The sequence below is a fragment of the Paramisgurnus dabryanus genome, chromosome 21 (genome assembly GCF_030506205.2).
Source record: "Paramisgurnus dabryanus chromosome 21, PD_genome_1.1, whole genome shotgun sequence".
Taxonomy (NCBI): Eukaryota; Metazoa; Chordata; class Actinopteri; order Cypriniformes; family Cobitidae; genus Paramisgurnus; species Paramisgurnus dabryanus.
Window position 1 is genome coordinate 7,701,179 of NC_133357.1, and position 20,849 is coordinate 7,722,027.

The 20,849-nt window shown below is 38.8% G+C and overlaps 1 protein-coding gene across 2 annotated transcripts; it reads left to right on the forward strand.

Moving 5' to 3' along the window:
- The first annotated feature begins 583 nt into the window (after positions 1-583).
- On the forward strand, positions 584-20,814 carry tut4 (terminal uridylyl transferase 4). 2 transcript variants are annotated; one of them, XM_065269109.2, is made up of 31 exons: positions 584-769; positions 2,087-2,567; positions 2,642-2,778; positions 3,027-3,056; positions 4,110-4,226; positions 4,341-4,518; positions 6,824-6,912; positions 7,016-7,067; positions 7,512-7,581; positions 8,390-8,516; positions 8,594-8,713; positions 8,812-8,997; positions 9,081-9,255; positions 9,949-10,454; positions 10,692-10,842; positions 11,132-11,218; positions 11,335-11,438; positions 12,896-12,953; positions 13,044-13,147; positions 13,231-13,320; positions 13,489-13,602; positions 13,780-13,857; positions 14,987-15,164; positions 15,446-15,493; positions 15,598-15,686; positions 16,935-17,050; positions 17,241-17,395; positions 17,561-17,664; positions 17,872-18,412; positions 19,066-19,218; positions 20,280-20,814. In XM_065269109.2, exons 2-31 carry the CDS (start codon positions 2,153-2,155, stop codon positions 20,360-20,362), a joined length of 4,455 nt encoding a protein of 1,484 aa, XP_065125181.1. In that variant the 5' UTR covers positions 584-769; positions 2,087-2,152; the 3' UTR covers positions 20,363-20,814. The 2 variants fall into 2 exon arrangements, with proteins under 2 accessions (XP_065125181.1, XP_065125182.1); XM_065269110.2 differs by lacking the exon at positions 3,027-3,056.
- The last annotated feature ends 35 nt before the right edge of the window (positions 20,815-20,849 follow it).

Consider the following 20,849-nt stretch of genomic DNA (forward strand, 5'->3'; position numbering starts at 1 on the left):
AATACATTCATAATGTACCAAATTCCAAAATCGAAAGAACCGTCATAAAAAAAAAATATTTTAATGTTAGTACTATTTTCAACGAAAAATCCAAATCACACCATAACAATTTCGTGTTAATACAGTTACAGTTATTAAATTATTAAATTGCTTTTATCAACATTTTATCTCTTTTCTAATTCACATGGGCCATAGCACGCCCCCCGCAGGTGTGACAGAGTCATTTTGACGCCTCGAAGCATCGCGTTGGATTTCGTCCGTTTCTCAATAAGAAGGTTGCAGCCTGTGGAGGTCGCATATGCAGGCTGCATACGTCATCAAGCCTGGTTTATTTAAGTTACCTGAACATTACATTCGCAAGTCATAAGCATATTACAACAATTTACGATTAACTAAAAATAAAAGTCAACTTTATAATTGTTAATATTCCGAAATAAGACGTATGCAGGCTGCAGATATCCCTACTAGTGGAAATGCGACCTCAGGAGGCTGCAGCCTTCGGATTGAAAAACGGCCTCTGTTTGCGGTTTCGTTTTCTCTGCGGCTGCCTGCCGCAGTGACGCACGCCGCGGCCCACAATTCCTTGCGCGCAGCCAAGTTAACATGGCGCGCGTGCTCGCGATCTTGATCAGGGCCGAAAACAACAACAACCTCAGCGCCGGGATTCACGGCGTTTAACGCGCCGCTGAAGCGACAGCGCTCACCGACACACCTCCGTATGCTCGCGTGAGGGATGTGCTGCTGATTAATCGCACATTTGAGAATTGAGGTAGGAAAGAAAAGTCAATAAACACGAGAGAAAGAGCTGCGCGAGGCGTTTGTAGCCCCTCGCGCGAGCTAAGCCGTTATAAATAGTGTAAAGGAAATGTTTACAAAATCCGATTTTGTGAAATGTTTAAAGGACGTAAGTGTAAATAACTCTCACAAATATGTTTGACGTCCAGGTGAAAAGAGCTGTTTTTTATTCTACCGATGCATTATCAATTGCAATGTTACGTGAGGGGATTGTTTATAGTCTGATAACAGGAAGTCGAAAACAAGCCAAATCATTCTGGTTAGTGAATAAAGTTCACACAGACTGGGTACTTATTCATGTCCAGATTAATTTGTCTAGTCCTGTAGTTTTGTTTTTGTTTTTGTTTGGGCCTACAGGTCTTTAAACTTGCAGCTGGCATTAGACGAACGGAAGCACATTTGTGCATCTGAAACCAAAACTGATCTATTTAAAACTAATGTTGGTTTTTTGAATAATGTCATTCAGGTGTGTCAGCTTGCAAAGTTCTGCAATGCCTAGTTAAATAACAGGTAGTTAAGAAGTAAATATTCATCTTTTTTATTATTGTAAGTTAAAATAATAATTGCTGATGTAGTGTTACTGTGACACAGGCTCAGGTTAAAGTATTGTCTGATTTACACACCGTATGTACAAAATATCTGCTGTATATGTCAGACATGACATCAGCACTGTGCTGTCATTAAATACGATGTCCCACAATGCATTGTGTTCATCTTGACTCCACCTTTTCATTGTGATTGATGAATCGAAAGTGGTAATCGCTCCTTTATTTTTATCTATAATATACAACCTTGTATAAAATGTAAGTGTCACTCACAACCACATGGTGAGGTTATGTGACGATGATGGGCTTGTTTATTTTTTTTTATTAGGCAGTATATGTGTTATGCTATTCTAAACATACCCAAAATGTTCAATAATTTTATGTTTCCTTCTCAAATTAAGTCGTAACGCTGTACGATTTTGGGCATGATTTGGCAGAGAAACAATTTGCAGATCCTAAAAAATTTAATTTGAAAGGATCGCTAACAGCCAATTAATGGTTATTTCACATAAATTTTGAGACACAGTCCTGTGGTGAGACTTCACTAACCTATGACATAAAACTCTGGGCGAGTCTTTTTGGGTGTGTCCATTTTTACCAAGTATTTATTGTCATATCTACTAAGATCCTGACGTGGCTTACAGCTGAGACACGCAATAATCATAAAGGGTTAAAAATCATACAGTGCGCATTTGGCTTTAGGTTTATTTTATAGTCAGACTGATTTTGTCTCGTGTCCTTTCCAGAAATCTTCAACCCTGAGCCCTTTGGGCTTATCTTCAGTTTCGTCTGGTGAGAAGAAGTGGAGTGATATGGAGGACCCCAAGAGCCCCATAAAGGTGGTCAAACCATCCCGGTCCAACAGGGGTGGTGCGTCTTCATCAAAATCCCAAAAGGACAGCGCAAAATCTCCACGCCAAAGTAAAGACGCTGTCCTCCGAGTGAAAGAGGAGTTCCTGGGCGGCCATAACAGTGGCAGGACCAACAGTGGTGGCCCTCAGGAACAGGGGAGGGGCAAAGCCCGCAGACTGACGGGCAGAACCAACTCTGGAGAGAGGGGGAAGGGGAAGACCCAACAGAGCGACGCCCGTCAGCAAACCCAGGAGAACAAAACTCCAGGACGAAACGGTGGACCGAGGAAAGATATGGGAGCAACACCACTGCCCAGCACACCAGAGGAGAACTCATCACAGAAGAACGTTGTCATGGCTAAAGACAAGATGCATGGTGAGACAATACAGATTCTGTACTTTCTCTTTGTGGTTTAAGGATTTTAATCAGTCTGTTTATTTAAATCTCAGGTGTGGAGGCAGGTAGACAAAGGGGCGAGACCGTAGCAGAGGTCACAGAGGTGGGAAACCTGACCTCTGACCAGCAGCTGGGACTCAAACAGGCTGAGGACAGACTTCAGAGAGACTACATTCACAGGCTCCTCAAGGTAAGATACATGTACCACAGAATAACTAGAAAATTAAGGTAAAATAACAGAGAACACACCAACTTAGTAGTTAAAATGGCAACAATAGTCAAAAAGTCAAAAACTTAAGTAAAATCCAACCAACTCTTGCATGCTTTAACAAAATACAATTTTGGTATTTCTGTTTTCAAATATTATAATTGGACATGGTTTGTTTTTACTTCAAGCACATTAGGCTATGCATGATTTTGCCTTTTTACTCTGTACAGGGTTCCCACGGGTCCTTGAAATCCTTGAAGGTTTGTGAATCTGGGGGAAAAATTAAAGTGGGAAGTTTTTTAAAATGTACATACATAGATACAGGTCATTTAAAGTGCTTGAATCTATTTTATGCAAAACGTTTTCTGGAAAAAATCCATATTCCCTGTGTAGTGTAGGATAATATCATACAATTCTAGACACGCGTGCTAAACTGTTCACTTTAAATGCTTATATCTTCTGTATGCGAATGTTGATTCATACCAAAATGCTTTTTTGCATAGTTGTGTTTGACACATGAAAACGTCTCTGGTTACGTATGTAACTGTTGTTCTCTGAGAAGGTCCCTGTAACGCCGTCTTTGGCAATATTTCGGATAGCAATTAAATAAAAAATGAAAAATTGGCAACTATGTCAGCATGTGCGTAGTCTGCCCTTGAACGCGGACTGAACGATCAAGGAGAAGAACAAATTGTTGAATAAAATCGTTTGTTTTGTTTTCTTTGCGCACTAAGTGTTCTTGTCACTTCATAATATTATTATTATTATACTACTGATGGAACATGGACTTTTTTGGCGATGTCTTTCATTCTTTTCTGGGAAACGGATTGTGAAAAATCAAACGGCAGTCTATGGGTCACAATCCTCCCAGTTTTCATAAAAAATATCTAAAAATGTGTTCTGAAGACAATCGAAGCGAAACAACACAGATTTATGATAAAATGTAATTTTGGGGTGAACTAACTCAACCTTGCTATCACAACAGTGGCCTTCAAAATGATTTGGAAATCTCTGACGTTGTTGTATGCATTATTATTTATTTTAGCATTTGATATCACTGTTTTAGATACTGATTGTAGACACTGCTTTTATTTGACCTTTAGGTGTAACTTTGAGTAGAAATGTAAATCAGACCTCCTGTTCGCACTCACAGGGTGATTTGGCTTTAAATGTCGAGTCGTTAATTTATTCAGAAACAGACGAAATCCTGTCAACAGGCCATCGATGGTCGCCCATTTTCACATCTGTAATCCTTGTGCGAGGTGATCTCCTGTGTTCTGATTGGTTTCTGTGTCATTGTCTGTTCCCTACAGCAATCTCCTGAGTACCCAAATTTCCAGTATCTATGCAAACTGTGTTCAGTCCACGTGGAGAACATCCAAAGTGCTTACAAGCACATTAAAGAGAAACGACACAAGAAGAACATGATGGTGAGAGAAACTCGGACCAACAATTCATTCTGTGCTTTATAATTCTTGCTTTGTTACTTTTATTGTTAAAAAATGTGATTTAGTTAGAAGGTTTGTTTATGTGTCTCTTTGCAGGAAAAACAGGAGGAAAATGAATTGCGTTCGCTCCCTCTTCCCTCTCCTGACCAGCTGAGTGCGCTAGACTCTGTAGTGCAAGAGGTGGTGAGGGAGCATGGTATCTCCGAGGAAGATTTCCAGCAGAGGCGTGCCGTGGTGCTCCGCATGGAGGAGATTATACATAAGCAGCTCACTGGTACGACAAAAATCAACTTCTTATTAGGGAACCTCTGCTGAAAAGATTTTATTACAATTGAATATCGTTTATAACTTGCCCAGTGAATTGTTAAAGGACCACTCCACTTTCATAAAAAAAAAAAAAAAAAAACATGATAATTTCCTCACTCTCATATGTCATCCAAGATGTTTGTCTTTCTTTGTTCAGTCAAGAAAAAATTACATATTCACCACCTTTTTTTAAAAAGTTACCCCCCAGCATTTTTTTGAAAATTTAACAAAATGCATTCCAGAAAAAAAATCTTCTAAAAATATATAAACATAAAAATATATCAAATGAAAGAACAGACTCTCTGCTTTCAAACTAACTACCGAGCCCCTAAGGTGACATTGGAGTAAAAAGGTTAGTTTCATGTTCAAAATATCTATATTTTAGTGTTTATAAGCAGAAAAACAATATAGATAGGATGAAACTTTTTTCCGTCTTGTTTGTTTGTTACGGAGCCCCTAAGGGGACATGAAGCAAAAATTAAATAAAGTTTAGTTTTGCGTGCGCACGTGAAACTAAACTTTATTTAATTTTGCTCCATGTCCCCTTAAGGGCTCCGTAACGAACAAACAATACGGAAAAAAGTTTCATCCCTATCTATATTTTTTTACTCTGCTTTTAAACACTTAACTATAAGTATTTTTCTTTAAAAAATATATTTTTTTAAGCAAAAACCTGAAATATTTGCGAAGGAATTTTGTTAACCGATCAGATTCAGAACGATTATTAAAACATACACAGAGTTTAAATTAGTAGAAAAAGTGATTCAGTGGAAAAAGTGTTTTTTTTGTAAATTGGGTATGTGCGCCATCTAGTTGATAGTCGCAGTATTACAGATTAAGATTAAACCTCTTTCTTTTATTCAAATGTTTTCCCTTAACTGATGAGATAACTTGTTGAGTCGAGATAACTCGTCAATGGTGGCGAAAGAGTTACGATTTTGAGTAAAACATTCCAAGATTTTTCTCCATATAGCGGACTTTAGTGACCTCAATAGTTTGCAGTTTCAACGCAGCTTCAAAGGGCTCTAAACTATCCCAACCGAAGCATAAGTGTCTTATCTTGTGAAACGATTTATCATTTTCTCCAAGAAAAATATAAAACAAGTCATTTTAAACCACAACTTCTTGTCTTGCACTAGCCGTGTGACCTTACATATTATGTAATCATGTCGAAAGGTCACCCATGACATATGTGAAATTACCTCTCAGGGCTCAACGCAAATAATTTTTTATACTGGCCCAGTCGGGCCAGTGTTTCAGGTTTTCTCTTGCCCTGCCAAAATTTTCACTGGCCCCCCCCAAAAAATTTCAGTGTCACATATTTAAAAATAATAATTCAAAAGTCAAATATAGTTGTATACATATATGACAGACATGTTCCAACGAAGAAAGGATCCCAACTTTTCTGCTTTACCTGTAAACTGACAGCAAATTTTGCAAATCGTTTCTTTTGTCGTGTATTACGCAAGTAAACGTCTGCTTCCAAGATGTTAAATAATATACATTGATAAAAATATATTTTAGTGACTGAGGGTGAAACACTGGCCCGATCGAGCAAGTGACAATTCTTTTTACTGGCCCGAACGTCTCTCACACTTGCTCCGGGCCACCGGGCAGTCCTTTATGTTGAGCCCTGCCTCTAAAATGTTTACAAGTGTGGAGAAAGAGGAAAGTTCAGACGTTGTTGTGTGAGTAATAATACAAATTAATGTCTTTGTGTCATTTTATTGTTTAAATGATCCGCAAGTGTGCATTTCACATATGCAACGCGTTACCTTCAACATGATAACGTAAAACGTGAGGTCACATGGCTAGTGCAAGATGATAAGTTGTGGTTTAAAAGTTAATTTCTTCTCGACTGAACAAAGAACAACATAAACATCTTGGATGACATGGGGGTGATTAGATGACATGGCATGTGCCTTTTTGGACTTCATAGTAAACTACACTAGTCAACACTTGAACTGCATCAAAAAAGTTCATCAAAGTTGTCCTAAGACAAGAACGGGTATTGGGTATTGGTTTTAGACAACTTTTATGAAAGGTTTTGATCCACTTTAAATGTTGAGTAGTATATTACTGTTCAACTATGTTTTTTAAAGAATCAGATACTTTGTAATGTAGGATGGGTCAGTAATGAGCAACCTTCGTGCTTAACCATTTTTTTTGGAAGTTTGAATTGGATTTGTTTACAGTTTTGGTGCACATAAATGATCTATTTCAGTTTATGCGTTAATTAATTCAACTTTGTTTCTCTCTTTCCTTCTCTACAGCATGTTCTCTTCGCCTGTATGGCTCCTGCCTCACTCGATTCGCCTTCAAATCGAGCGACATCAACATCGACGTGTCTTACCCCTCCACTGTGAGTGTGAATGTGCATTTCACATGTCTAATGTGACGTCCCTCATGTCGACGCGTGTTTAAGTGTGCATAAATCAAAGATTAACCACGTGTATGTTTTGCAGATGACTCAGCCTGACGTGTTGATCCAGGTGCTGGAGATCTTAAAGAACAGTGGTTGGTTTGTCTTCATTTACCTACAAAACATTCAAGCGTGTTTAAGACTGATGAGCAATGTGCTGAAGTTTCTAGACGGTTCTCTACAAACCCCACATTTAGTAAAGGCTTGTCTGTTATGAATGGATAATAAATGTAGCTTCATTTGCAATTCCTTAAAGAGGTACTAGTAACTAAAAAAGAAATACTGTGAAATTTTTATTTTTGGGAGCCCGAAGGTTTAACAAATAAGATTTTTATGTTTTCATTAGTTTTCATTTAAATTTTCTTGTTTATTAAAATCAATAAGAATTTAATAATTTGTATTTTGTTTATTTGTTATCAATGTTATTAGTTATTTGTTTATCAAATTTGTCTGTTAAGCTTGATATTATCACCCAGCTCGCCAAAAGACTTGAAAGTTTCAAGAGCTCAGATTAACCCTAGTTTCACTTGTGTTTCCAGATGAGTTTGTGGAAGTGGAGTCTGATTTTCATGCCAAAGTCCCTGTCGTCTTCTGCAGAGATGTCACAAGGTAATATTTACAAGTCCAATAAAGGTGCAGTCATATTATACAGTAACCGAACAAAACCGTACCCGAGTGCAATTGACCCCCTCCTCACTCCCTGATGTGCAAAACGATCACACTAGAAAAACGAGAACTGTACTTTGGTGGTCAAACGTACTTTGTACGCATAGTGGGTCTCATTCATGAAACATTCGATGATTTTGCACGTAAACGGACCTTTCCAGAAAGTCTCCTCCTGATTCACAAATACTTCGTAACCTTAAGATTTGATAGTGAAATGTGTGTATGGTAATGAATTCCAATCATTCGTAAAGAGGGCGTGCCTGCACACTCATTTACAATAAGCATAAATGCAAATGCAAAATACGTATCTAGGAATGATGTAATACTCTGGACTCCATTCTCTGGTTTGGCAACATTATATTGCATACATGCATAAGAGGCTAATAGGCTACGTTTAATCATTATCAATAAATTAGAGCGCTTTGGAAGCACATAGTTATTCCAGAGACGCATTTGAATAAAGACAGGGCCGAAGAACTCATGAAATATCATTATGATACATAGTTCATCAAAATACATCAGTTTGTCTTAAACTAAACAGAAGGTTTGAATGTTTTACGCACTATTTCATGTGGTGGAAAACAGGTGTACGTTTTGTGTACTAGATAACAATATAAAAATGAATCCGAAAACTTATGGCAGACATTTGTTCAGAACAAAAATTTGTTCCGCTCATGTTTCATGAATGAGACTCGGTGTGTTTAAGTATTTTATCATAACTGACCTCATGTTTTGTTCTTTGTTTCTGCAGTGGGTTCATGTGCAAAGTGAGCGCAGGAAATGATGTCGCATGCCTTACCACCAATCACCTCGCAGCTTTGGCTACACTGGAGCCGAGACTCGTGCCACTGGTGTTGGCTTTCCGCTATTGGGCCAATGTATGACTCACAGACACGTGTACGCAGATGTTTTTTTTATTTACTTTGAGGTCTAATAAGTGTGTTTTTGTTTGTAGCTGTGCCACATTGACTGTCAGGCAGAAGGTGGAATCCCATCATACTCTCTCTCTCTGATGGTCATCTTCTTCCTGCAGCAGCGAAAAAAGCCCATCCTACCCGTCTATCTGGGAAATTGGGTGAGAACTCATTCTTTTTCTGTGAACACTTCAAATAAATTAAATAAATGGATTCTTGCTGATGATTGATTAATTGTTGTGTTTGTTTGTTTGATCAGATCGAGGGTTTCGATGTAAAGCGTGTGGATGAATATCACTTGACCGGGATGGAATCGTCTCTTTTTGTGGGCTGGGAGCACAGACCCGTTCCTGCAGGCGAGGGCCGCGGAGAGGGCAAAGGCAAACCTGAACCCAAGAACTCCAAAGAGAAGATGGAAAAGAAGGGAGCGTGCGCTAAGGGCAAGGTGAACATCCGGAGCCTTGTTCCTAATTCAAATTGTCCTACAAAATCCCAGCGTTTGTTTTCATGTTGTGTGTTTGTTTGTAGGCTCGCCTGACGCTGGATAAAACTGAAAGTTTATCTCTGGGTCAGCTGTGGCTGGAGCTTCTGCGATTTTACACGCTGGAGTTTGCGCTGGAGGAACACATCATCAGCATCCGTCTGAAAGAGCTGTTGCCACGGGAACTGAAGAGCTGGCCTCGCCGCAGACTTGCCATCGAGGGTAAGAAATGTTGAGGATCAACAGGACAAATGTTTCGAGCTTCACTGTGAAAGCCGTACGTGAAATTCTAGTCATCGAGACATTCATGTGGAAATTCGCATCATGGGAGGGGCTTCTGCGACTCTGCTCATTTTCTGTAAACACGTCACTACTAGGTCAAGCTCCTGATTGGTTACCGCGTCTAGTTTGCTGCTTGAACATTTTGAGTTTACTCACTTCATTCGTGTGAAAAGCTGCGCGTGAAATTTTAGTCAGAGACATCTACTAGATGTCACTACTAGATCAAGCTCCTGATTGGTTAACGCGGCGCGTTTTTCCGCCAAAGTTTCAATTTTTCAACTTTCTCAATTTGCATGAACTAGAAGTGCAAATGAGGCAGAATTGCGTCTACCACGTCGCATTAAACACCTCATTCGCAACCACGAGACCTCCAGACGCATCAACGCGTCTTCACATTGACTTAACATTAAAATTACTCACACTTGGCGCTTCTACCGCGGCTGGTCTGAACGCAGCATTAGACCTGAACCCACTCTGGTTTGACCTCTGGTTTTCAGATCTTAGTGAACCCGTTAAGACCTCTTAAGTACATTACTTACCAACTCCATTTGAATTTTATAAATAAAGCTAATTTTCAGAAATGTGAGATTTTGTTCAATATTCCTGAATAGATGTGTGCTTTAATTATTCCAGACCCGTTTGCATTAAAGAGGAACGTGGCCCGCAGTCTGAACAGTCAGATGGTGTTCGAGTACATACAGGAGCGTTTTCGCATGGCGTACAAGTACTTCGCCTGCCCACAGAGCCGTAACGGAACGAACAATCGCAGCTTCCCGAGGAAGAAATCCAGACGCCGCGCCAGAGCTCCCCGACAGGCTCGCGATGGGATGACTGAATCTGACAGCCAGGAGCGAAAGAACACCGGGGAGGAAGAAGAGAGCAGTGATGATGATGAGGAGGACGAAGAGGAGAATCTGAGAACAGATTTCACAAAGCTTCTGGTGACTGACGCCGGCTCACCAGCTGCTTCTCAGGAGCTCTCGTCCTCCGTCATGTCCCTTTCTGCCCAAAACGGCCTGCTGATGTACAGTGATGAAGAGGAGGTAGAGAAAGAGCAACATCTGAAGCTTGAGCAGGAAATTGTTGCCCCTGAAGACATGCATTATATCTTTGACAGGATGATCTTCACAGGAGGAAAGGTAACTCTAGTGCCAACATTATAGCTTTATTAAAAAGTAAAGGCCTCTTGCCTCAAGAACACTCATGGTTTAAAGATAAATCTGTCATTTCTGTGCCACAAGCAAATTTTTTGTTATAATGACCCCTAACTCTGCTTCATCGTTGAGTACTGAAATTGAATCGGTCAGTTCTGTGATGTAATGCATTGTGTCATCTCTTTACTATGGTAAATATTTGATGGTCGATTTTATTTTCAGCCTCCGACTGTCGTGTGCAGCATCTGCAAGAGAGACGGACACCTGAAGGATGAGTGCCCTGAAGACTTTAAGAAAATCGAGCTTACGCCACTGCCACCTGTGAGCGAGCGCTTCAGAGACATCCTGGACGCCCTCTGTCTGTTCTGTTACAGTAAGAGCTCAGTATTATATCAAACCTCATTCACACAGCACGCTGATCTTTGAAAAAAATCCCATGCCAGTGTGTCTTTTGTGTGAACGTAAACATGTCCTGTAATTGTTTCTGGTACCGCTCCCCTAAAGGGGCTCTAGTAACATTGCCGAAACATTTATGGAGAGAAATCATGAATAATAAGCAAACTATAGGTTCCTGCAAAAAAATTCCTGGCGCATTTTCCATAGTTTGTGTCTGAAAGGGCTACAGATATGCATTCAGATGTTTGATGTTATTGTGTTTTTAGGTGAGCTGTCACCGTCTTACGGGGAGCAACAAAAGAGAGAACAGATCCTGGGCAGTCTGGAGCGCTTCATTAGAAAAGAGTATAATGGTGTGAATGCACAAACAGACTTCACAAACTTCCATTTAAATAAAATTTTCTTAAATTAAAATGATTCATGAAATAACAAATACGGAGTTGGGTATTAAGACTGTATTTCTTCTCAGATAAGGCCCAGCTCTGTCTGTTCGGCTCTTCGAAGAACGGCTTCGGGTTTCGTGACAGTGACTTGGATATCTGTATGACACTGGAGGGTCATGAAACAGCAGAGGTAATTAAATCGGGTCTGTTTTTACCCCATTTGCCCCCCTTAAGACCTTAACTGGCACCGTCCACTTACTTTACTTTAATATTTTACATGTACATTTTTATCTATCACGACATATATATATCGTTGGAATGGTCTAACCCTATAGAATATATATTTCAACAGTATCTTATAAAATAAATTATGTAGGGAGAGTAATTGATTTATTTATGAAGAGAGTGTGCCTCAAAACATTTATATCCTGCAAAATTTCACCGTCCCGCCAGCTGGACGCCTTTGTTTACTTCAATGTTTTGCATGTGAATTCTTATCTAATCATGACAAACTATATATCATTGAAAAGCCCAGAGAGTGTAGTTTTTTATATTTCATAACCATTTTGGGAAAATTATAACGTTGTGAGAGTCAGTTTCTAAAAGGTCACAGGCCCAGAGGTAGGCCAAAATTGTTTTTACATATTTATAACACTAACACCCTACTCTAAACCTAAAAAATCATGACAAACTATATATCACTGGAAAGCTTTCAGAATGTAGTTTTCATATTTCAAGGTCATCTGATGATAGAAATAATGTAGTGACCGTTTTTTTGTTACATGGTCTCCCCCCATAGAAATGCATATTATTTATTCATAACACTATGTCCTATCATAAACCTACAAAAATGTTGACAAACTTTATATCATTTGATAACACTCTAAGAATGTAATTTTCATATTTCAAAACCATTTTGCAGTAATAAAAATGCAGTGACAGTAATTTATTAATTTGTGATTAGAGTATGCAACAAATCGTTGACACCTAGTGGCCGTTGTTGGTAAAACCACTAAAAGTGTGACACAAACCTCATTTTTTGAGATTTTTAACTTGAAATTTGGATCACAACTACTTGAGACTTGTGGCTTCATGTTTGCAGTATTATTTTTGTGAAACATTTACATTTTTATAATTTTATCTATAAAATTAATATGTTATTGCATTATAACTGCTAAAACAGTTTTTATTTAATATTTTAAATCTATAATATCTGTGAAAAATTGTGAAAAACAAGCAAACAACAATTGTCTTCTTTAAAACAAGACCAAGATTAGGCTTGTAGACCAAAAATGCCAGAGTTATAATAATTTTAAGATGCACAGTTTCACCCCTTCACTGAAAAAGGGATTTGTGCCAGTTAATGGGGTTAAGATTTCTTCATCTTCATTTTAGTTTGTTACTGTGACGTGTTTGCTTATAACCCAATTGCATATTACTTTCATCACAAACCTCTTTCTTCTTGTATGTATTATATGATTTAGACCAAAACATAATGCTCAGATTTATTTGATATTGGTGTTAATATTGCAATTTTCCATTAGTGCCTGTTCTTTGTAATGCACTTTATGTGAAAAAGTGATTATTCAAGTTTTAAAATGTGCTATGAAAATATAATATATAAACCCTTCTGTCTCCCCTCAACAGAATCTAAACTGTAAGGAGATCATTGAGGGTTTGGCCAAAGTTTTGAAGAAACACACAGGTAATGAATGATTTTATCAGATGATGTCAGTCACGGGTGATTCTTCAGCACAGATTAATTTCTATTTGTTTTTGTTTTTTTTTGGATCAGGTTTAAGGAACATCTTGCCTATCACAACTGCTAAAGTGCCTATAGTGAAGTTTGAACACAGACAGAGCGGACTGGAGGGAGATATCAGTCTCTACAATACACTGGTGAGACAAACACAGACTCTTAATGTACACACGTGATATTATACAAATTTACAAAATTTGTAATGTTGTATTTTGTGTATTAGGCCCAACACAACACACGAATGCTGGCCACATACGCGGCTTTAGACCCTCGTGTGCAGTATCTGGGCTACACTATGAAAGTGTTTGCAAAGGTGAGACTAGAAATCACTTCTTGGGGTTGTCTTCGAATATGATCTGCTTTTTCATTTTTTGCTAAACGTATTGCTAGCATACGTTATTAGAATAGTTTTATGTATATGATTGGTTGTACATGTGTTGTTGTTTTTTTTGTAGCACTGAATCTGTTTTTGTTTTTCTAGCGTTGTGATATCGGTGATGCCTCCAGAGGAAGTCTCTCTTCATATGCGTACATCCTCATGGTGCTTTACTACCTGCAGCAGAGACAACCACCAGTCATACCTGTGCTACAAGAGGTACACACATCTGCGTACACACACACACACACACACACACCTGTGCTACAATACGTCGTACACACATACCCGTGCTACGGGAGGTGTCCACACACCTGCACGCACATCTGCATGGTTTTATGAAGCAGGTAGATGGGTTTTGTTCAGGTGTTAAATCTTCTGTTGCTCATTCTGCAGATTTATGATGGGAACTCTGCTCCTGAGAGGATGGTCGATGGCTGGAACGCTTTCTTTTTCGATGACCTGGATGAACTGGTGAGTCTTATTTGATGTGAGAGCACCTAAAAGTGTATTTTTGTTAAAGTGAATGATAATGTATTAATGACCTCACAGATGTAACAATATATAAGATTAATTCTAAAATCTGATTAAATTATATATTTTTATTTTTGAGAGGATAGAGAGACAGAAAGTGATGAGCAGTTGCATCGCGCAAAAAAAAAAACACGAGCCAAGATTCAAACTCGAGCTGTGGTTCTGAAAGAATAAAGCGTTTATTTGCGGAGGATCTCTAGTTAGGTCCACATCAGATTTTACTTTCAAAATGTCAGGAAATCTTAAATCGTGAAATGTTATTTTCTTATGAAATCTTTTATGAAGGTCTGCTCTGATAGTTTCAATGCATGACCCAGTGGTCAGATAATGCAGTAGATCACTTTAACCAGGGTTCCCATGGGTCCTTGAAATACTTGAAAGTTTGTGAATATGCCCTGGGAAGTTTTTAAAAAATATACATGCATAGATACAGGTCAAGTGCTTGAATCTATTTTATGCAAGAAGTTTTCTGAAAACAAAAAAACAATATTATTCCCTGTGTCGTGTAGGATAATATCATAAAAATTCTAGACTTTTTAAGCACACGTGCTAAACTGTTTGCTTTAAATGCTTATATCTTCTGCATGTGAATGTTGAATCATACCAAAATGTTTTTTTGCATAGTTGTGTTTGACACATAAAAACTGGTTACGTATGTAACTGTTGTTCCCTGAGAAGGGAATGAGACGCTGCTTCTTCCTTGCCATACTTCCTGCATCCCTGTAACGCCGTCTTTAGCAATATTTCAGATAGCGATATACTTCCTGTGTCTCGCGTCACCCGGTCTTTTTCATTAAGCCTCACCATTGGTTGAATTTGAAGTACACATTCAGACGCACTTACCCCTGGAAGCGTCCCCAAAGTGTCACCGCAGTGACGCAGCGCGAGTTCCCTCAAAAGGGAACTGTAACAATGTATCTTAAAAGGTAACACGATGTAACCTTGCTCTCACTTGAAATGTGTCCCCATATTTAGTCCTTGAATTTGAGGGTATTGGACCTGGAAAGTCCTTGAAAGGTCATTGAAGTTAACTAAGGTGTGGGAACCCTGTTTAACCTTGTGTGTGCAGAAGCGGCGTCTCCCTGTACTCTGTCAGAATAAGGAGACGGTTGGAGAACTTTGGCTCGGCCTCCTGCGGTTCTACACAGAGGAGTTTGATTTTAAAGAGAACGTCATCTCCATCCGCCAGCACAAGCGCCTCACAACCTTCGAGAAGCAGTGGACATCCAAATGCATTGCAATCGAAGGTTTGGAAATGAAACCAATACTCATGCATTAGCACTAAAATACAGATGGCAGTAACTTCAAATCTCATTGCATGGTTCTTGTGTCACGTGACTACTCACAATAAACAAGTCTTTATGGATGGGTATCGTTATCACGGCCTGCTTGGCTGTTTTTGTCACATCACAATGTTATGCTTGTGGTGTAGATTTAAAGAATTGCTTTCTGGAAAGATCAATCTGGTTATAAGACAATATGAGGCTAAGCAATATATTCTCTCTTGACACGTTTGTTTTATCAACAGATCCCTTTGACTTAAACCACAACCTTGGTGCTGGTGTCTCTCGCAAAAGTGAGTAGAAATTATTTACATTTTCACCTGTCAGTGTTTCATTGTCTTCTGTGCACACAGCAGTGATGGTGAACGTGTGGTTTAATTGTGTTTGTTCTTCACAGTGACTAACTTCATCATGAAGGCCTTCATCAACGGCAGGAAGCGTTTTGGCACCCCGTCTTTTTACCCCGGTCTTGGAATAGAATCAGTTGTGAGTACATTTATTTTATTAGATTTAATAAAGTGGCAAATATGGAGTTGTTGAATATAATCGGGTTTTTTTTTATGCATCACAATGCTAAAGTGAGCGATTACTGCTTCGATGCATAAAAACTATTAATCAATTATCAAAAAGCAGTTCTCTCCCCCTCGCATATCTCGCTCTCTGTTTGGTATGAGTTTAAACTTGAACACCTGAAAGTTCTTTAGGATGCAAAGCGCTCATTCAACAATTCTCAAAGCAATACCCGCCTTCTCAACGAAACGCGCACCTCTGGAGCAGTAAGTCTAGTAATATAAAAAATTGAGGATGCATCGGATTGAGTCATTGACATAGTAAACAATTTATATATATAAAACGAGAAACTAGTTTTAAATGTTCATAATGACAATTTGTTGAGAAAAGTTCAAATCAAAATTTAGGTTTATTATTGTTTAAAAATGTTTAAATCTTTCACCGCCAGCGTTTTTTTTTTTAAAGTTGCCAGCCAGCGCCAGCGTTTATCATGATTTTCACCAAAGTGTAATGCCTTCCAGAAAATGTTCTTCTTATATAGACATTCAATATACCAAATGAAAGAACAGACCTCTGCTTTCAAACAAAAAAAAACATTTCATCCTACCTTCAGTGGTTCTTTTGTAATCAGCTTTTGAAGATGGGTAGGTTTCTGCAAAAACACCACATTTTGAGCAAAAAGCAGAGATAATTCAATTTTTGTGACGGACTTTTCATAGAGATCATATTCAGAGCGATCTTTAAAACAGACACGGACATGCAGCAGCTTGCCATAGGGCAATACTTCCGGGTTTAAAAAGTTGCGGAAGGGCGCCACCTGGTGGATAATAGCGGTATTGCGGAAAGACGGAAAATCTCGTCATTGGCGGGGAAGCGTTTTCTCTTAATTGACGAGATATCTCGTCAATGGCGGTGAAAGAGTTAAATATGAAACGAGAAAGAAATGAGTACTTTCTTATCCATAATTGATTATGGGGACCTTGTCTTGACTCTTGTCTGTATGTATGCGGCTTCTTTACTTCAGAAATTGGATGCTGTGTGTCATGCAGCTTTACGCTTTGTGTGTGGTGCAGAATCATGTACACATCATTGTATATTATATGAATATTTTTTGGTAAATTGCCATCTTATATTTCAAATCTCCTAAAAATCTCGAACCTTTATCCGTCATCTCAGAGGAAGTTGTGGGCTACATAGCATTCATTCTGTCTCTCTTTCTCTCAGGAGTACTTCTTCGACTCGCAGGTCTTGACGGATGGTGAATTGGCTCCTAATGACCGCTGCTGTCGTATATGTGGGAAAATCGGTCACTATATGAAGGATTGCCCGAAAAGGCGCAGGTGAAGTGATTAAAACTTCTTTTTAAAAGTCCTTGCAAGCACGATTGTACCCCAGTTAGGTGTGGTTAGGCACGACCCAAGCCAGTGATAAAATCACTTTGTAAGTGTACCAGCTTATTTCTGGATTGGACTCTATCCACACATGAATTAAGCAGTAGGTGATCGCTGATCTTCTGTATTTAATTTTCAGAATGAAGAAAAAGGAGAACGAGAGAGATGACGACGGTCGAGAGGAAGACCGAGAGCCCAGAGAGCGACGCTGTTTTCAGTGTGGTGACATGGGTCATGTGAGGAGAGACTGTCCTGATTATAAACACCTGCGTCAGAGAACAACACCTGGACCAGGTATCAAATCGCAAACTTTCAAGTTTTATGACTTGACTTTAACTGCATTGCAAGCGTAAATGAAAGTATTTTTTGTCATATTATTCTCTTCAAATGTATTTAGCCTGTGAAAAGGCTTTGGAAAGAGTGTCAAGAGTTTGATTGTGATGTTTTATTTGTGTACAGGACCTCACATGGTTCGGGCCATGGCGAGCTCTCAATCCATCCCCATTCCTCAAGGTGCACCAGGTCAGGATCGGGTCGGTCGGAACAGACAGCCGTCTGAATGTGTATGTCACAAAACCTTTAGCTGCCAGCTAGGACTGAGTGATATAGTTTAAGACATACTTTGATTTTTTTATGTGTCTTGATGTTTATGCAAGGTTAAATATGACCTATTATTGCAAATATTTAAACATCACCCAGCAAAGATCATAGCATTTTTTGTAATACTTTAGGGAGTTTAAACTCATCTGTTTCACTGTGTCTTTGTTCAGTCTGATACGCGTCAGACTCCTCCATACTCCCCTCAGCTGTCTCCGTTCAGCCAGGCATCCATCTCGCCCCAGAACAGCAAGACTTCCTCATCCTCCTCGTCCTCTGCCGGACACCCTAAACCTTCCCAGCCGCAGCAGGTCCAACTTCCCATTTTCAGTTATCCGCACCACCCGGGCCAGTTCCGTGCCGGGCTTTCTGCATTGGGTCTGCTGCCCTCCCACCCCCAACAGCCACCTCTGAACCCGGGCTCTTGGCCCGTCCACGGCCCTATTATTCAGGGCTCCGGGGCTTCCGCCGCCTCTTCCAACCCTGTCCAGCACGCCTCCCCTTCTGGCCTGAAGTTTGCCGTGCAGGGTGGGAGTGGAACAGGCGGGCAGGCGGTGAGCACCGCCACCATGAACCTAAACGACCCTAGCATAATTTTTGCCCAGCCGTCGTCGGGTCGGGTGGCCGGGGGGGTGGGTGGTCCGGGCAGAGATAGGGGGCACCACTGGCACAACCACCACCTCAATCCAAATGGCACAGTGGGAAATAAAACAGGTACACGGATGCGGTTCTCACAATCACTGTGTGTGTGCGTGTTTGTGTTTTTTGTGTACAGGTTTGCTATTTCTGTATGTGTGTGTGTGTGTGTGTGTGTGTGATTCTAAAAAATGTGGATGTGTAATCTGTCATATAAATGGTAAGAATGCATGGATGATATTTTATAACCTGACTCTTATTTAGGATTTGTGACTTGTCAGTAAAGTAAGTCCAGTGCTTGTGTCTGGTGTGCATGTGTTGTTGTGTGAGAGCAGGTGATGTTTGTGAACTCAGGTAAGTCTCACAGGTGTGTTTGGTTCACTGGGTGACATCACCTTAATCATCCTATAGCATTTTCAACAGGGTTCCCTCTTTAACAGTCTTTTTGGTCACCGGTTACTCTTCTTGTCAAAAGATTAATCGCGATTAATCGAAATGCAAAATAAAAGTTTGTGTTTGCATAATATATTTGTGTGTGTAATTATTATGTTTGTGTGTCTGTGTAAATATAAATACACACAAAAACAAACTTTTATTTTGTATGCGATTAATCAGGATTAATCATATTATTACATTAAAGTATTTTTCTACAAATTTAAAGCTAATGGTTTTAGTATGGCTATGTGTTGACACTTTAATGATTCTTTACTAAAGTTCTTATGTTTAATCAGATCCTAGTTTCTCGACTCAGTTTGGAGCTGTGAATCAAGGCTCTCGATCCTGGGAACCCAGCAGCGGTGCTCAATATTCGCTGTCCCCAACATACGGGCCCTACCGTATGCCACCCTACATACAGACACCCAACAAATCCTTCATCTCACAAGGTACGTTCACAAAGATCGGCAAGAGGTTGTTACTTAAGTCTGCTTCTTTGTGCATTTTACGGTATTTGTTAATATAGCTTTTATTATCAAACTTAAATAATCTTCTTGTAAGATTAATTTTTAAGGCATGTCTGATTTAGTTTGATAGTTGTCATCTGTCATATTAATTGATTAAATGTCCTATAGTTTCAGCAATACATAAAAATTGTTGAGTAGATCAAAAACGGTTTTTGGCAATCATACCATATTTATACCAAAGGACTGTTGAATGCTTTATTCAGGTTGAAAAATGTCCGATATATAAACGCACACCTGACCTGTCAAATGTTTTAAAAAAGCACCAGAGCAATGTTTGTGGTAACCGTGGCGGAATAATTGAATTATTGGAAAATAATGTACACATTCTTTGATTCTTTGCATTAATAATTCCTTACATATTCTATTCTGTAATCGGTTTTCCATTTTCAGTTTTTTTTGTTATGTAATGCTGCTTTTTGCATGATTATACAATTTGGCTGACGTTTAATTGATTGATGAATTGTGACAATTATGACGTTTTATTGCCTTGACATTTTAAATTTTTTTTGTTCATGAAATAATTTTCACAGATTGTTGTGATAATTTAAATTAAATCTTTTGCAAGGTTTATCTGGCAGTAAATATTAATACACATAACACGTATTTAAAAGTAATCTAAAACGATCTCATTTATACAGGCTCCCCCTTGTGTTTTTTAGAGAGATGTGCAATCTGAGATCATCACGATGAGGTCAAACAATCGCAATGCGACGATTATTTAGCCATTGTGACAGCCCTATGCAACATTGTAAAAAGTGCTATTAAAAACATAATTAAATAACGTTTATTTAGGTAATTTTTTATGTAACAATGTGTCCATCTATGAGTAATTTAAGTGCTTAACACAAAAGATGAGAATTATTGCCTGTGGATCTTGAGCATTGGCCATCGATATTGATCCACAATATACCTTAATTACTGCTTTTAACTTTATGTGCATTAGGAATTGAACAACATTTTTGCCCTATTTCTCCCTCTCTTAGGTTCAGTGGTGGCAAATCAACATTATCCACTTATTCAACACGGCCGGCACGGCAATCTGAACTACATTAAACAGAAGAAATGAAGTGACACTTTACTTTTTAAACCAATGCCCATGGTCCTTATAGAAGAAAAGACTAACTTTGCATCATTTGGTTTTGAGAATTTTTAAAATGTATTTTATCATTTTTGTACAGTTTTTATGTTTTATTTCCCTTTATTTCTGTGTTTATCATCACATTAATTTGTGATGCAAAATGTCAAATATTTTAATACCCCTATTTTTGGAGGGGTCCAAAAAAGTGTTTTTATTTTATGTGTAAAATAAGGATTTAAAACGTATTGGCTTTATTTTTATTAGCTGTATTCCTATTTTGCTTGCATAAGGACAAAGGCTTTAGGTAGGAAAAACATAACGCCCAATGAAAAAAAATTATGTAGTGCCAAAATCTTCCCTATAGCAAACCAAGAAAACAGTAAAAAAAGAGCAGAAAAAAATCAAGAAAAGACCAAAAAAATAAAGAAAAAGCAAACCAACATGCTGGTGTGTGTGTGTTATTCTGTGAACTTGT

What these genes read in the sequence shown, in the direction of transcription:
- tut4 (XM_065269109.2), top strand. Translation starts at nt 2,153, where the DNA reads ATGGAGGACCCCAAGAGCCCCATAAAGGTGGTCAAACCATCCCGGTCC. An exon ending in CCGTCTATCTGGGAAATTGG is followed by an intron (nt 8,714 to 8,811) that starts GTGAGAACTCAT and finishes TTGTTTGATCAG; the next exon opens with ATCGAGGGTTTCGATGTAAA. An exon ending in CTATGAAAGTGTTTGCAAAG is followed by an intron (nt 13,321 to 13,488) that starts GTGAGACTAGAA and finishes TTGTTTTTCTAG; the next exon opens with CGTTGTGATATCGGTGATGC.